Source organism: Rhinatrema bivittatum, chromosome 10, assembly GCF_901001135.1.
Source record: "Rhinatrema bivittatum chromosome 10, aRhiBiv1.1, whole genome shotgun sequence".
In the NCBI taxonomy this organism is placed as follows: Eukaryota; Metazoa; Chordata; class Amphibia; order Gymnophiona; family Rhinatrematidae; genus Rhinatrema; species Rhinatrema bivittatum.
Genome location: NC_042624.1, coordinates 83773986 through 83792084, shown reverse-complemented (window position 1 = coordinate 83792084; position 18099 = coordinate 83773986). Strand labels below are relative to the sequence as shown.

The 18099-nt window shown below is 40.8% G+C and overlaps 1 protein-coding gene across 4 annotated transcripts in view; it reads left to right on the top strand.

The window, feature by feature from the left end:
• The window catches only part of HS2ST1 (heparan sulfate 2-O-sulfotransferase 1), a 220205-nt gene that overhangs the window by 187792 nt on the left and 14314 nt on the right, over positions 1-18099 (top strand). For all 4 annotated transcript variants that reach the window (XM_029618977.1, XM_029618979.1, XM_029618980.1 and 1 more), the window contains 2 exons: positions 4737-4822; positions 16675-16813. In XM_029618977.1, coding sequence (XP_029474837.1) covers positions 4737-4822; positions 16675-16813 — 225 coding nt within the window. The remainder of the gene's footprint in view (positions 1-4736; positions 4823-16674; positions 16814-18099) is intronic.

The window sequence follows — 18099 nt, the reverse complement described above, 5'->3', positions numbered from 1 at the left end:
GGAGCTCAGATGTGCTGCCGGGTCCGCTGTGTGACCTGTTCAATAGATGCTTGGAATCAGAAGTGGTGTCGAGTGATTGGAGAAGAGCAATTATGGTCCTGCTTCACAAGAGTGGGAGCAGAGAGGAGGCTGGAAACTACAGACCGGTTAACCTCACCTCAGTAGTAGGAAAATTAATGGAGTCTTGGCTGAAGGAAAGGATAGTAAACTATCTACAATCCAGTGGGTTGCTCGATCCAAGACAGCATGGATTCACTAGGGGAAGGTCCTGTCAGACGAATCAGATATTTTTGATTGGATGACTAGAGAATTGGATCAGAGAAGAGTGCTCGATGTGATTTACTTGGATTTTAGTAAAGCTTTTCATACGGTCCCACAAAGAAGACTTGTATATAAAATGGGAATGAGCGCCAAGGTGGTGGCATGGATTACAAACTGGTTGATGGATAGAAGACAGCTTGTGATGGTAAATGGAACCTGCTTTGAAGAGAAAACGGTGTTAAGTGGAGTGCCACAGGGATCTGTGTTGGGACCAGTTCTGTTCAATATCTTTGTGAGTGACATTGTGGAAGGTATAGAAGGTAATGTTTGTCTGTTTGCAGATGATACTAAGATCTGCAACAGAGTAGACACGCTGGAAGGAATAGAGAGAATGAGATGTGATTTAAGGAAGCTTGAACGGTGGGCGAAGATATGGCAGCTGGGATTCAATGCCAAGAAGTGCAGAGTCATGCATCTGGGGTGTGGCAATCCAAAAGAGCTGTATGTGATGGGGGTGAAGGGCTGTTGTGCACGAACAAGAGAGAGACCTTGAGATGATATGTCTAGCAATCTGAAGATGGTGAAGCAGTGCGACTAGGCGATTAGCAAAAGCCAGAAGAATGCTGGGCTGCATTGAGAGAGGAATTAACCAGTAAGATAAAGGTGATAATCCCCTTGTACATGTCCTTGGTGAGGCCTCACCTGGAGTACTGTGTACAGTTGTGGAGACCGTATTTCAAAAGGAACAGAGGACAGGATGGAGGCGGTCCAGAGAAGGGTGACCAAAATGATGGTGGGTCTTCATTAAATTACTTATGAAGAGAGGTTGAAGGTCCTAAATATGTATACCCCGGAGGTGCAGGGGAGATATGATGCAAACCTTCAGGTACCTGAAAGGTTTGAATGATGCACAATCAACAAACCTTTTCTGTTGGAAAGAAATCAAAACTACTAGGGGGTCACAAAATGAAACTAAGCACTCAGAACCAATGTTAGGAAATATTTCTTCACAGAAAGGGTAGTGGATGCCTGGAATGCCCTTCCAGAGGAAGGGATGAAGACAAAAAACAGTAAAAGATTTCAAAGGAGCATGGGATAAACACTGTGGATCCCTTAAGGCTAGAGGATGGAAATGAAGAAAAGAGTGCAATGGGGGTGGGGGTGGGGGGTAACTTGCTGGTGTGGCAATTACTTCCCTTAACCAATAAGCCTTCATACTGTTGATACAACTCCATCATTGCTCTCTGCTTCGATGGCAGGGGGAAAAGAGGAAAAGTGGAATAGGTTCAGAAAGCAACCAACCAAGGACATTGAACTGCACAGTCTGGGAAAACAAGCATGGGAGTAACTTGCTGATATGGCGGTTACTACCCTTAACCAATAAGCATTAATGTATTGATGTAACTCCAACATTGCACTCTGCTTCAGTGGCAAGAGGTATTGGGAAATTGGACTCAAACAGCAACCAATAGAGGCCCTGACTTTGAGAGCTGGGAAACTGATAATTATAAAAGTGGCTTATATGGCCAGCAGTTACTATCATAAGTTTGCTGGGCAGACTAGATGGACCATTTGGTCCTTTTCTGCCATCGTTTAAGTTCTAGTATTCACACAGTTTTGCATTGGCCTTCACTCAGCATAAAGAGAAAAATTACTCTTCCTTAGTTGATAGTGGTTGCTGTTTTTTTTGTTTTAGTTTTTTTTTCTGGGGCTTATTTTTATTTATTTTTACAGAATAGCTTTTGTAGTGTGGATCCTTGATTTCCAGTTGTGCTAAGACTTTCTTTCTGAGGGCCAGAATCATTTCTGCATGACCACCCCGGGCAAAAGAGGCTTTATTTGCAAAAAAAAAAAAAAAAAAGAAAAACAAAATCTCAAACAGCTACTTACCGGAAAGGGTCTGCCACATCATGATGTGTACTTTCTATCACTGTTTCCAAGCATGCATACAGAATTGCCATTTCTGCTCCCTGATGCATTTATTTGATGTTCTCTTAAATCTGCTGCTGCAAAGCAGTCCAGTTCAGCATAAGCGATGAGGGCATAGTATGCTCTCTGCAGAGGTTCACTTCTTATCAGTGTAACAGGGGTCTGCTTTCCATTTCTTATGCTGTCAAGCTCTGCCTATGCTTGTAGCTGTTTGTCTGCAGGCTTAATCATGCCTGTATTTTATCTAGATTAAATTATTTGGCCTGCCTGTAGGTTTGCTGGAGACTCGCAATGCAATGACCAGATTTTTATCTTTCAGCAAGAGAGTGCTACTTACCAGTTCATTAACAAACAGCAGCATTAATATCAATCTCTTGCTGAGTAGCAAGGTTTTCATAGCCTGTCTGAGAACTCTGCTGTTGTACTTATTTTCTGTGGCCCACCTCCTCCATCAAATTGCTCCTGATGGTTGTTTGATCCTGAAAATGTTGCTGTGCAGACAGCAGCCATTTTCTGTGACTGCTAGGACTTTTGAGCTGCAAATTGAAAGGAAGAAAAGAATGGCTGAAATCTAAGACGTCTGTGTATGTAAAATGTTATGATTTTAATGCTTCTGTTAATAAGTGTTTTTGCCATATGGCAAATAAACACTTTAAGTGTTAATCTGAATAATCCTAGCTGTCTGAAAACAAAAATATTACCTTGCACGAGCTACTGCATGAACAGTTAAAAGAATTCTGGCTAATTTTTCTCTTTCATTCTCTGCCTTGCTCATCGGGAAATGAAACCCAGATTTAAAAGTAATATTTTGAACTTAAGTAGCACATTTCCTCTTCATGCCCTTCACAATTCAATGCTTCCAGAAGCATACCTGCCAAACCTGTGCAATTGGTGGCTTGTTATCACCCCATGAACGTTTCCGAAAGGGAAAAGGAAACACATTTTATTGGCCACTTACAGTAGGGAGAAGTAAGACCCAGGGATAGAAAGTGTCTTGCTCAGTAGTACAAAGGATTTGAACAAGATTTTGTATTCCTAGTTCAATGACATCCCTTCTAGGCTGCAACTGAGCCGTTAATATATGGTGCCTTGTAAAAGGCGTCACACTCTTGTACATTTTTCATATTCTGTCTGAAAAGTACAAATCAGAATGCATTGAAATAGGAGTTTTTTTTCACTGATCTACGTAGCATGCTCTACATGTTCTTTGTGAAAGAACAGTGATAGAAATATTCCAAAAATAAGAATAAAAATACAGAAAGTCTTGCTTGCATTATTAGTCTTCATGCCTGTTGACTCAGTGCTTAGTAGAAGCCCCTTTTGCAGTAAGAGCCATGAGGCATTTAGGATAAGTATCTGCCAAATGTTGCACAGCAGTAATGTGCAGTTTTTGCCCATCCTTCATGGCAGAATAGCTCAAGCTTGTTCGTTTTGGCTGGGGGATCCTCTGTAGACTGCAGTCTTCCAAGGTTTGCTTCAGATTTTGTATTAGATTCAGGTCTGGGCTTTGACTGGGCTACTTGAGGGCATTCACTTTCTTCTTGCTGAGCCAATCCATTGTTGCTTTGGCTTGGTGCTTAGGGTCATTGCCCTGCTGACAGGCAAACCTTCTCCCTGATCCAGTCTGGAACAGGTTTTCCCCTAGCATCGGCCTGTACTTTGCACCATCAATCTTTCCCTCTCAGTCTTCTCAAGCCTCCCTGTCCGCACTGTTGCAGGACTTCCCAACAACATACCTGTGACACTGCCACCACCAAGCTTTTCTCCATCATCGCTCTCTGCTTCAACGGCAGTGAGAAAAGGGGAATTGGATTCAGACTGCAACCAACGAGGGCCTCAACGTTTACGGTTTGGGGAACAAACAAGCATGGGGGTAACTTGCTGATGCGATGCTTACTATCCTTAATCACTAAGCCTGATACTTTTGATGGAACTCCAGCATTGTTCTCTGCTTCCACGGCAACGTTTAATGGGAAACTGGGATTCAAACAGCATCAGAGGACCCTGACTTTTTTTTTGGTCTTGGGATACTGATAAGCATGGGGGGTAACCTGCCCAGTGTAGCAGATATGGGCATAAGCTTGCTGTACAGACTGGGTGGTTCACTGGGTCCCTTTCTGCCCTCATTTCTATGGTTTTACGGTGATGTGCTGTTTTAACACCACAGTTTGTCAGGAAGAATGGGCGAAAGCTGCACCATCCCGCAGTGCAAAGTTGGTGGACACTTATCCTAAATGAGTCATGGGTGTTACTGCTGCAGGAGAAGCTTCTGCAAAGTATTGAGTCAAGGGGTGCAAAGACTTTTGGGGTTTTATTCTTATTACTTTTGGAATATATCTATAATTGCTTTTTCACACTTAAAGTGTAGAATATGTTGTGTTGATAAGTGAAACAGGCTCCTACTTTAATGCATTTTGATTTGTACTTTTCAGTCAGAATGTGAAAAATGTACAAGGGTGTGAAGACAAGGCAGTGCAGTTTTGTTATGGAGATGTAGAGTTTCAGCTAATTTTATGATATACTGACTGTTCTTTCATGGTTTTCAGGTGCGATTTGTGAAGAATGTCACTTCTTGGAAGGAAATGAAGCCGGGATTCTACCATGGTCATGTTTCTTATTTGGACTTCACTAAGTATGTTTCATTATATTACATCATGTTCAATACATTATATTCTTTATGCTGTTAAAAACAAAGGTTCAGGCTTTACTCTTTCTTTTATTTGTTGGGGAATTTTAATAGTATACATGAGTCAATGTTCATAGTACTGATTTTTCAACAGCAGTCATGGAAGGTGTTCAGTATTTTTACCAAGGATGTAAGCAGATTATACCGATTCAGTTTGATACTGCCCTCTAGTGACCAGAAGCTGAGAATTTCTATGTTGAATGCTGCTGGGCATTTTTCAGAAACATTTTCCTTCATGATTACAAGGGCAGTTTCTTTCAGTGCTTTCCTCTGTAGCTGTGGATTTTGATTATTTATTGTTGCTGCATAGCCTGTCTAGTTTTGCTTCTCATGAAGTTATCAATACATCTCTTCTGACCTTTACATTTTTTAAGCTTTTGAAACTGTGTTCACAGATCCACAGCAGTATAATATCCTACTGCAGTGCAGCCTTAAAGTAATACAGGGTTTGTTTCCTATATATAGATTAAACTTTTAAGTCAAATTCAGTGATAAGTCATATTTTTGAACGAGAAACAGATTTGGTAAGTGATTTTCAAAACAACAACAATTGCACAAGATAGTTTTTATAACCCAGCACAGCTCAGCACTTTCCCTGGGAATCACTTAGCATCTGGTGACAGAGAACACTTCAGAGGCTTTCAGAGTCCAATAAATCCAAAGCAGTGGCAACTCTTGTACTCAAGTGCTGCAGACAGGTCTGATTTTCAGGATATCCACAATGAACAAGCACATGATATCTGTACGCACTGCTTCTGTTCTATGTGCACACATCTCGTTCACATTCATTGAGGTTATCCTGAAAACCAGATCTGTTTACCCCGGTCCAGAACATCCCGAGTTTGATCTGTCCTTGATAGAATGTTTCTAAGGACAGCTTTTCTTTACTGCTTACATACATTTTAGTTTAGGAGTGTATTTTGTAGTTTGAGGAATCTTATTTTGGGGAAATGGGGGGCGTTATTCTGTAGATGATTTTAGGGGATTGCTTGAGCTTTGCTGTTAGCCAGATTGTACTGTGAACTTTGTTGCAGCTCCCTGGGCTGTGCAGGCAAGGTGGAGGAAATTTACTGGCAAAGCATATATCTCTATGCTTTGCCAGTAGATGTGTGCCTGTTCTAGCCTATTTTTGTTTAACATATATGTTCTACCTTTGCCTATGCATTTGGGTTTAGGGGATTGTTTTATGTCCTTGTAAAATATTCTGGCTTTATACAGGCCGATGCAGTACAGTGCGCTCCGGGTTGGACGTTTTCGACGTGCTAGCTTTACCCCTTATACAATAAGGGGTAATAGTGCGAAAACGCACGGGCAACCCCCCCCCCCCCCCCAAAACTAATAGCGCCTGCAACATGCAAATGCATGTTGATGGCCCTATTAGTTATTCCTGCATGATACAGAAAGTAAAATGTGCAGCCAAGCTGCACATTTTAATTTCGGCCGGCACCAGGAAAGTGTACAGAAAAGCAGTAAAAACTGCTTTTTCTGTACACCCTCTGACTTAATATCATAGCGATATTAAGTAGGAGGCCCCAAAAGTAAAAAAAAAAAATAAAAAATAAAAAAAAAATAAAAATCTGCCCGTGGCCCGCAGGTCGGAAGACAGACACTCAATTTAGCCGCCGACAGCCGCCGACAGCCGCCGCTCCTGTCAAAAGGAGGCGCTAGGGACGCGCTAGTGTCCCTAGCGCCTCTTTTTCCTGCGGGCCCTCATTTGCATCTTCTTCCCCCCTGAATCACGCGCACAGGAGAGCGGGCGAGCGCCTGCTCTCCCGCGACTTTTACTGAATCGGCCTAATAGTGAGTAAAGTTCTAGCCATGTGCTTTGCAATGCATTCTCTGGGGTTTTTAACATCTTTTAGCCTCAGTGTCTTTTTGATCTGGTTAAGAGTTATTGCTTTAATTCCTCACTCTTGACTAAATTGCTTATTGAATTGTAAGGATTTGTTGAGCCTTTCTTCCTTTTTGTATGTTCTTTTTAAAAATCAGAGGGCATTCTGGTGAGATCATGTCTGTCCATCCGTCCTCTCATGCATGCCTACATGTTGCTCTCTGTCCGCATGCTAAAGTGAGGCAGAGCCACAGCTCGCATGTATGCAGCTGTTCTTCTGTCCACATACTAAATTCCAAAGCAGACCAGGAGGACACAAGGTACAAAGAATGCATTTGAAACTTCTGTGTAATCTAAAAAGGCATTCATCTTTCCAAACTTGTTTTTTTAGTGCACTCTGTTTTTTGATTACTTTTAAATTATTTTTTCTTCTACTAGGGTCAGTTGCCCTAATGCAGTTATGAGCTTTCCATCTTTGAGAGTACAAAGTTATTACATTTTTTAAATATTTAATTTTATTGTTCATAATTTTTTGAGAGAATTGTATAGCAGAATATGATTGGCTCTAATAACCTCAGAAGGAATCTCAGTAGGCTTATCTATTTCCCCCTGCCAGATCAAGGGAGTTAATTAATGGCTTTGTTGAAGTAAGTGAAACTGAAAATAATTCTCGGATAATTTTTTTTTTTTTTTTTACTTCTGAGAAGGAATCTGAGATTTTCATTCATCCGTTTCTGCCTAGAAGGTTACATGTTCCTTGTTTGCTGTTATTCAACTAAACTATTTTTATAATAGCTTGCATAATAATATTTGGCATTGTCATTGTTAAAATAATACACTGCTGGCTATTAAGATACTGTGGCTCAAGAGATTTAGTGAGGTATGTTTTAGTTTCATATGAACTGAAAACACTTTCAAAGGATTAACTTTGTTCATTATAAAAAAAAAATGGGTTTTAAAATCAATTATGTACAAATCCTTCTTTGCTTGTATTTTATGCTGCAGAATAAAAGAAACAAATAAAAAGCACTTAAAAATAAATTACCATCCAGTGAATACCAGTACTGGGGAAGCAGTTCAGTTTCCCCACTATGGGCCTGATTTTAAAAAAAACATTGAAATGTTTAAAATTGGGTTTTACATGAGTAAGTGCAGTTTATGTGCGTAAATGGCTTTTTAAAATTTCTACAATGTTACATTTACACATGTAGCTTCTTTTAAATTTACCTCTTATGGTATCAGTGTTGCATTAATTACATCTTCCATAAATTTGTATAGTTGACTCAAGTACAAAAGACTCTTAAGTAATTTTTGTTTAGAAAATAGTTGCTCTGTGCTATCTGACGATACCTTAAGCACTGAGGAATATTCAAGGTTTTTGTTAAATAGGTCCCTATGCCTTACCTTGAAAGACAGTTTTGCCTCTAGGTGCTCTATGGTACCCAAGGCTTTCTGATCCAGGCACATCACACTTTCTCACACTTCTCATAAACTAGGGGCTTGCCTTGGACAGTCATTTAATTTCAATGATGTCTTTCAGGGCCGTCATATTTGCCTTTTACTGTTCCCTTTCTCCATTGGATGTTCCATTGTTAATCCTTTCCCAGTGGGCCATTTCCTAGTGTGTAGACAGATGGACTCAGGACCAGTGGGTTTATGCTTCCCTGCCTGCAGATGGAGACCTAGCAAGCTGACATCACAGTATATAAAACCCTGCAGTGACCTCAGCCTGCCAATATTCTCCGTCTCCAGCAGATGGTGAATGTGCATCTCCCTATGGGGATTGCTTTGAGTTTTTTGAAAGGAGAAATTTGAAATTCTAAATTCAGGAAAAGAAAGCTCTCCTGCGGTGATACCTAAAGGTCCCTTTCCCAGTTGAGAATTCCTGAGGTGATTTCCATGGTCCCTCAGAGGTGTGCCTTGGTCCGGTAGCTAGGTTTCCCAGTGTGGACTTAGCTGCTAGTTCAGCTGGAAGGCAGCGGGTGCAGGAGGCCGAGCACAGTGAGGACGGCATATGCTCTCTCCCCCAACAGCCGGAGACAATCTCTTTTCTCAGCTGATAAGCGCTGAGCTCAGGTAGTGTTTGAAAAAAAAAGGTTTTACCTGAATCAGAGACAGAGGGATTTCAGGACTTTCTCCAGTGTCCGATCTTGGCGTGCTATGCCAATGTTCATTCCCGCTCCCTTTGGGGTTGGGGAGTTGAGCAGCTCCCAGTGGGCTAGGCCCCGCACTTAGGATTTTTTCTTACATGCCATATGGTAGGCTGCAGTGGTTGTTTTCATGTGCTCTTCTGCATGTTCTGCTGCTCTCTATAGACTGTTGGTATGCACAGCGTGTCAGCTCTGCATACGCGTTGCACGCTTGGTTTTTGGGCATGCCTTTTTACGCCCACAAACTGTTTTTACACGCTTCACTTGGCGCTCAGGTTGTGTGTGCATCTTGCTGTGCTTTCTTCTAAGTGCATTTCATTTTTGAACGCGAGCTGTTCTGACGCACGTTTACCGCAGTGATGGCGCTGGGAAGCAAGAAGCCAAAGCGTCGTCTTATTTATGTTGCCTGTCATATTAGGGCTTCTAACCTGTGTCAGCACTGCTCAGATGCTCAGGGAGAGTTGCCTTCCTAGAATTTTGCTAAACCTGGCTCTTCCCATTCTGATGATGGGTTGGTCATGGCCTTGACTGGGGACATGCCAGATCTTGGCTCTCCCTTAAATGGCTCCTCCAACGACAAGGGCAGTTCTGTGGGACCAGCTCCAGTTCTTTCTGGGCTTCGTCTGGACCCATTTTGGTTTCTTTACATAAAGCCTCTTGTTTTTTTCCCAGTGATAGATGCCATCCAGGAATTGATTGATCTGGAATGGGATGCCCCAGAGGCAAATTTTAAAAAGGGTTGGACATTGGAAGGCCTGTACTCCCTGGATCTGGCTGTGAGAGCGTTTGTGTTTTCCCCAAAGTGGATGTTCTGGTATGTGCTGTGTCTAAGTGGATGACTATCTCCATAGAGGGAGGAGTGGCCTTGAGGGATGTACATGATAGAAGGATTGAGGCTTTTCTTAAGCAAGCCTTTGATGCAGTGGCGATGAATTTACAGATTGCCTCTTGTTGCACCCTAGTGGCAAGATCTTGTCTGCTTCTCTCTCAGAAAATTGAGTCTGGAGGGAATTCCAGAGTGGTTATGGAGCCTGCTGCTGCCTTTTTAGCAGACACAGGCTGTGATTTAGTCTGGACCTCATCCAGAGGAGTAGCTTTGGTGGTAGCGGCCAAACATCAACTCTGGTTGCAAAATTGGTCAGCCGAGACAGCTTCCAAAGCCAAGCTTACCACAATGCCCTTTAAAGGTTCATTCTTGTTTGGGAGAGAGTTGGAGAAAGTGGCCAGTAAGTGGGGCGAGTCTCCAGTGCCTTGGTTTGCCGGAGGATAAAAAACAGTTACAGCACCCCTTTGGAATGAGGGGTCGTTTCTGGGGTTCCAGGCGTTTTCGTCCCTACAGAGAGATGACCTTTCAGCGGACTCGATTTTTCAGAAGGTCTCAGTCCTTTTGTCCCCGGCAGACCAAGAGAGGAGCGGGCTTGGGTGGTGTACCTTCCTGAGCTTCCCAATGAAGGTTTGCCAACCCACGTTCCAGAACAGGAAATAGAGAGATGTGTCTCTCTCTTTTATCGGAGGTGGGTCGAGATCACATCAGACTAATAGGTCCTGGAGGTTATACGTGAAAGGAATGCACTGGAATTTTGCAGTATTGCTTGGGACATATTCATGATGTCCCCTTGCCACTCATCACAGAAGAAGGCAGTGGAGTTCATGCTTCAAAGGCTCCTCAGACTGAAGGCTGTAGTTCCGATGCCCATGTCTCAAAGTATTGGGCAATATTCCATTTATTTTGTTGTGCCCAAGGAGAAGGGCTCTTTGTCCCATCTTGGATCTCAAGTGGGTCAACAGTCACTTGAAGGTGACATTTTCGAATGGAAACCTTACACTCTGTAATAATGGCAGTGCAGTCAGTGGGATATCTGACCTCCTTGGATCTGTCAGAAGTTTACCTTCATGTTCCCATCCAATTGGAACACAAATGCTTCCTATGCTTTCTGGTATTGGGGGTGCCATTATCAGTTTCAGGCACTGCCTTTTTTGTCTAGCTACCACTCCCAGAACATTTTCCAAGATTATGGTGGTGGTAGCGGTGGCCTTGCGAAAAGAAGGAATCCTGGTGCACCCGTATTTGGACAACTGGCTGATTCAAGCCAAGTCCCACAGAGAGCTGCCTGGTGGCACACACATTGATCTTATTGCAGGAGCTCAGCTGGGTGGTGAATCTGACCAAGAGCAATCTTCAACCTTCCCAGTCGTCGTATTATCTGGGGGACCAGTTCAACACGGGGACAGGACAGAGTTTTCCTACCGGAAGTTCGGATCCAGAGATTGATGTCTCAGGTGCATCAGATGATGAACACCATAAGCCTCATGGTGTGGTCTTACCTTCAGGTACTCAGCTTGATGGAAGCTACCCTGGAAGTGGTGCCATGGGCAAGGGCGCATATGCGTCCTCTTCAGCATTCTCTGCTATCTCATTGGAACCTGTAGTCTCGGGATTATGTGGTTCAGCTCCACTTGCTGATGGAAATCTGCTCCCACCTCCAGTGGTAGTTGCAGAAGGATCATCTGAGAAAGGGGAGTTCCTTGTCCTCTCCGGTCTGGTTGGTACTCACAACAGATGCAAGTCTCCACAGTAAGGAAGCTTACTGTCTGTTAACAGCCCAGGGGGCTGGAATGCCAAAGAGTCCCACTGGAACATCAATCGCTTGGAGGCCTGGGCGGTATGGCTGGCATGCTTGCAATTCAGCCACAGGCTGCGGAATCAAGGGTTTGTGTGATGTCGGACAACGTGACAATAGTGGCCTAAATCAGTTGCCAAGAAGCAACCAAGAGCCAGCAAATGTCACAGGAAATAGACCAGCTGATGGAATAGGCAGAAGGTCATCTGTAGATCTCGTCTTCTCACATTACAGGAAAAAATAACAAAAGAGTGGAATTTCTCAGTAGGGAGAATCTGAACCCAGGAGAATGTGTGCTGTCAGCTGAGGAGTTTCAGCTGATTGTGGATCACTGGGGCCTTCTGTTCCTAGACCTCCTGGTGACTTCTCGAAATGTGAAGGTTCCTTGCTTCTACAATCGCAGGAGAAATCTGTGGTCCGTGGGTATAGACTCTCTCTTACAGGACTGACTGGAAGACAGATTGCTTTATGCCTTTCTTCTGTGACTCTTGCTGGGCAGGATAATTTGCAAGATTGAAGGCTACAGGGGGCTAGTACTCCTGGTGGCGCTGGACTGGCCCAGATGTCTGTGGTATGTGGATTTATGACTATGCCTGGTGGAGGCCCCCCCTTCGTCTCCCTCCTGATCTGCTTCAACAGGGACCGGTTCTTCACAAGGATCTCTCTATTCTGTCTTACGGTTTGGCCCTTGACCCGCCTATTAAAGCATGGTTATTGCTCTGCGATGATTGCCACTTTACTGTGCGCTCGCAAGTTCTCCACTTCCTTGGCTTATGTGCAGATCTGGAGAGTTTTTTAGGCCTAGTATGAGGAATGGGGTGTTTTTCATCATTCAGTTAAGATCCCTCTCATTCTCTATTTTTTGCAGGATGGATTGAATAAAGGCTTGGCCCTTAATTCCTTGAAGGTGCAGGTTGCAGCTCTTGCCTGTTTCAGAGGCCTGGTGAATGGTGTTTCCTTGTCTCATCCTGATGTGGCCTGTTTTTTGAAGGGAGTAAAGCACCTTAGGCCTCCCTTGAAGTTACCAGTTCCATTATGGAGTCTTAATTTGGTGCTGGACCTTTTGGCGGCCCTTAAGTTCTGACTACTGCGTAGCCTTTCCTTACAGTTGTTGACTTTGAAGACACTGTTCCTAGTGGCTATATGTTCTGTGCGTCTGATTTCTGAGCTGCAGGTATTGTCTTGCTGGGAGCTGTTCCTTTGGGTGACACTTTGGGCATTACAGTTGCATACTATTCTATCCTTGTCCAAGGGAGTCTCTGACTTTCATTTGAATCAGTCCATCTTCTTGCCATCCCTGGATAATGTCAGGGATGCAGTGGAGTTTTGCCTTTTGTGCTCCTTGGATGTTAAGCATCTTGTTGCGCAGTATCTTGGAGATCTCAGAGTCTTTTCGAATGACAGATCGCCTGTTTGTTCTCCATGGTGGGAATAAGCAGGGTGCTCCTATTTCATGAGCTACTAAGGCTCATTGGATTAAGGAGGTGGTCACGGTCACATATGTGGATGCTGGAAAGCTGTTGCCTACTCAGGTTAGGGCTCATTCCACTAGGGCTTAGGCAGTGTCATGGACCAAGATTAGTCTGTTGTCTCCCGTCGATATCTGCCAAGCTGCAATGTAGTGACTCTTAAACATCATAGAATACTCTCATTTAAATTTAACTAAATGAAGATAAATACTCATGTCTGCATTATATGTAAGGGAGCTGAAAAATGGAATGCTAATTTAGCATCAAAAGTACATTGAAACAACCATATTTTTAGTGCTTGTTTAAAAGTTGTATAGTAATGGCAGAGTCTCAATTTTTTTAAGCATTTTGTTCCATAATATAGGTTCTGCAACAGAGAGAGCTCTCTCATGAACCTCACCCAAATGGGCAAAATTTATAGTAGGAATATTAAGCAAAGCTTTGTTAGATGACCTAAGCATTCTTTGGGGAGCTATAAATGTAATGCTGTACCAATTCAGTTTACACCTTCATTGATAGTTTTTTGTATCAAGGAAAGCAATTTATATTGTACATGATATTGGACAGGTAGCCAGTGAAGAGAATTCAATATGGGAGTAATATGGTCAAATTGATTTCTGCCAGTGAGGACACGTGCTGCAGCATTTTGTAATAGTTGTAAAGGTCTGAGTGAACTGGTGGGTAAGCTTAATAAGAAATTATAATAATCTATTTTAGAAAAAAGTGTTTGAATAGTACTAACGTTTTCAAACTCTAATAAAGATTTTAGTCTTTTAAGGATGCATAATGTATAATAGCCCGATTTAATTATAGATTTAATGTTTTGACATTGATAGGGTGGAGTCTATTACTCCTAAGTCACGTACTGCCATAGTGATGGCAATTGTAGAATCATTTAGTTTAATCTTGGGAACTGAATCTATAACTGTTTTCCTTAAGTAAATTATTTCAGTTTTATTAACATTATGAACAAATTTCATGTGCGTTAATTTCTGAATAGCAGAGAAGTAAATGTTAAGTAATCTCGTTGTATGTGCAACAGAGAACTATTGACAGGAATGAAAAATTGAACATCTGCATAAATTCTATAAATTAAACTGAGACCAGAAAGCTATTTGCATAATGGAAGTAAATAAATATTGAAGAATTGCACATAATGCTGCTCCTTGAAGGACTTCAGTTTTGATATTTTTTATTGTGAAGTAAGTATTTTGAATATTTACTTGAAATGATCTGTCGGTAAGAAACAAAATGAACCATTTTAATACAATCCCACGATCCCAATTTCACTAAGCTAAGTAATAAGTAATTTATGATCAACAGTGTCATATGCTGAAGGTAGATTGGCTAGAATGGGTAGATAACTTTGACCAATATCAAATCCATGCTAGATTACATGTCATTATTAATAAAGATTCAGTGCAATGTTTTTTTTCTAAAATCTAAGTGATTAGATAAAGTATCTGTTTTTAAGGTAGTTTGAGAGTTGGTGGTAAACAGCTTTCTCAATAAATTTTGATAGAAAAGACAATGTGAAGATAGATCTATAACTTGTAAAGTCATTGGGATCGATGCAATTGTATTTGAGAGTTGGTTTAATGGAAGCACATTTTAAAGATTGTACTAAATATCCTTCTAAAAGTGACAGATTGAGTTTTGTTAGCGTAGGGATGATATCTTCTTTGATCTTTTTTAAATCATAGTAGGTATAGGATCTAATGGACAGTGAGAGGAGCTCGTTATAATTTGATGAACTTCTAGTTGAGATAAAGGCTCAAATACTCCAAAATTGAAAATCAGGTGGTTTAATGAGCATAATTGATTCATTACTAATTGAAAAACTTACTAATAGATTTCCAATCTTCTCTGTGAAAAATGTGAAAGCTTCACAATTGGAAGGTTCTAAAAGCATATAGTCATTATCAGTGTGTTGATGATTTTTTTTGTTAAATATTTTACTGTAGAGAACAGAATTTTGGGATTGAATTTGATATGATGAATTTTAGAAGTCTAATATTCTTTTTAGCTTAATTTATTAAAGTTCTATATTAGCAAGAGATCTATACGCCCCTAAATTTTATTCATTAGGAAATTTCCTTCATTTATTTTACCTTTTACATAAAATACATTTAGTTTTCCCCAATTCTTAGTTATACCAAGGAGCACAAGACGTTTTGTTTGTAATCTATGCTGCCTTATTAAATGGACTAATTTCATTAACAATTGATTCCGTGATATTCTTCCATTTAATAAATGCTTCTTCAAAATTGTTGAACTCCATTGAGTTAAGATATGCAGGAAATTTAGCTTTAAGGTCATCAATTACTGACCTAGTTCGGGGATAAGTTTAATTAAAACATTTAGTGGAAGGCTTGATAATTTAACAGCCAAGGAAGTATTGATCAATTTGGAATCGGACCAAGGTATTGTAAGATTTAAACTATCAAGAGAGAAGAAATCTTTAATAAAGAGAAGGTCTAATGTGTGTCCTGCCAAATGTGTAAATTCAGTGATTAATTGTACCCAACCCATCATGTTCAATAATTCAGTAAAAGATATGCAATAGATAATGGTTCAGCATGAACATGTAAATTAAAATCTCCAATAACAATAGTACAGAGGGGATCAATAAGATTAGGTTCTAACAGTTCTAATAAAGGAGAGGTATTGTGTTCCAGTAACCCAGGAGGGCAATAAACTAGAAACATTTGTAAATTTTCAAAAATCAAAATTGTAACTTCAAAAGGTGGGATAATGGTAAATTTAACTTTAGTAAATTTGAGATCTTTCTTTGCAGTTATCATTAGAAATTTGATTTACTAGTACAGCATCAGTATTTTTCAACCAAGTTTCAGTAATACAAAAAAATCAAAGATTTCTTCTGTGTAAGAATGTCATTAATTAACAGTATCTTTTTTGTGATCAATTGAGCATTTATTAATATTAGTGAAATGAATATAAAAGGAGACATTGAAGTTGATGGAGTTGAGCACAAGAAGATCTTAATTTCTTAACATTAGACAAGCTACCATATCTACCTTGTCCTGTGATATATTTGACTTCATTCTGTTTAAGAAGATTCCTGACGTTAAAAGTTTTCCTATCAGCAAAACCGGCAATGCAATGAAAACTAGTCCTCAGAGCTCGCACAAAGGGTGTGCACAAAGGGGCAAGCTCCTTCTGTGTGCTCTTTTGGCATGTGCCAAAGGGTACGTGGCATCTATGGCATTCGACGCTTCTACTTATCCCTACACCCAAAGGTGACATCAGAGGTGGGTGGACAGCAAAGTCTCATTGGGTTAAGTAGAGCTGATGGTCTGGAGGAGAGTTCAAGCTGCTGAAGAAGGGCCTCCAGATGTCAATAGGAGGCACATTGATGCAGCCAGTTAAGCTTCAGCAGATGGAATCATGCCTAGTACGTTCAACGCTCCTACTTATCCTGGGACCCAGCAATGATGTCTGAGGTGGGTAGGCATTAGGAGAGATGCTATGCTAACCCATTTCTCCTTTGCATGCATGAGCTGGAATATTAGCCTGCTTTATGCTGAAGAAAATGAAATTAGTATACTCAATATGCAATTATAGTGCACATCATTTATTCTCTTATGGATATCAGCAAGGTATAACCTTACTACCAAGTATTTTTAGGGTCAATAAATCTGTATTTGTGGATCATGGAGTTAACATTAAGAAATTCTTGTGTGCTTCTTTTCTGCCTCTGTTCTAGGTTTGGGGTTAAAAAGAAACCAATTTATATAAATGTCATAAGGGATCCTATCGAAAGGCTAGTTTCTTACTATTACTTTCTGCGGTTTGGAGATGATTACAGGCCCGGGCTGCGAAGACGAAAACAGGGAGATAAAAAGGTAAATGTAGTTCTTAATTTAATTTATTTAAAATCTGCTTTTTTCGACAGAAGCAAATACAAGGTAGCATATACCCAATGTTGCAAAATAAAATGATAAACCATAACTTTTATAAAAACATGTTATAGTTCTATTTCTTGCAGTTAGTACTGTTTGATCTGGTAAAAACAGATAGCGAGAGCCTCAAATGTTGTGGTTGTACTATTTGACCCTTCGTATTGGGAAAGGACTCTACTGCACAATGAGAATGCAGAATACAATCCTAATATTTCCACATGGAATGTGCCTTACCCACAAGCAGGGCTGCTTTTCAATCTCTTATGTTCATGACCTATTTTTGCATACATTTGGTCTATGACCAGGTCCATTTTTAGATGTTGGCTACCCTCCAAACCAGATTGGTTTGCTGGTGGATCTAGAACATTGGAGGCACTTTTCTGCTTCAGTTTAAAAACAAGCCAGTTTGTTATAACAGAAAAATTAAGAATATTTTGGTGGTGAATGATTTGTTGTGGTTAACACAATCCCATTTCAGTTGTAACTAGATTTTTTTTCTTTCAATTTTCTGAAAGAGAAAATAAGGTAGCATAGAAAGCTCCTGATTATGGGGTTAATTTCTTTATTTGAATTGTTTCCCCCTTTTGGGAGGTAATATGACACTATTTTTACCACTAATACTGAAATTATTCCCCTCTAGTTCCACAGTTATACATTAAACAATAATAGTGACCATCATACTAGGCAGCATCATTGATGTTTTTCACATATGAGTCTCAGCCTTATATATAATCAGTCATTTTTTATAAATTTTTATGCAGGTAAAATATTGTCCATGAATATCATTAACTTATCTCATTCAAAATTGTGGTCATCCACATTGTTTCTTTTTCCAATGTAATGCTGAAATTATTGATCCATACTACATCCTCTAAACCTGACAGGAGACTGTGTTTCAGACTGCTAAGTCCCTTCATCAGGGTTTGTTGGTCATTTTTTCTCAGCATCATCAGTCTTAAACATGGCTCTGTACTGGAAATGGTGTCACTAACCCTCCACATACCCATTGCATACTCTGCACTGCATGGAAAGAGACAAGCATGGAGATGAACTTAAGGGGTCAGCAAGAATGGCCAGATGACGAATCCTCAGGTGCAAGTGAAACTGGTAGCAATATGCCACTGCTGCGTCATCATACCGAACCAGTTGTAGCCACTTGGCCCTTTGTAATAGGAGCCCCAGCCATGGTGTAGGGGCTGTCAAAGAGGTAGAATGGGAGATTCCACTTG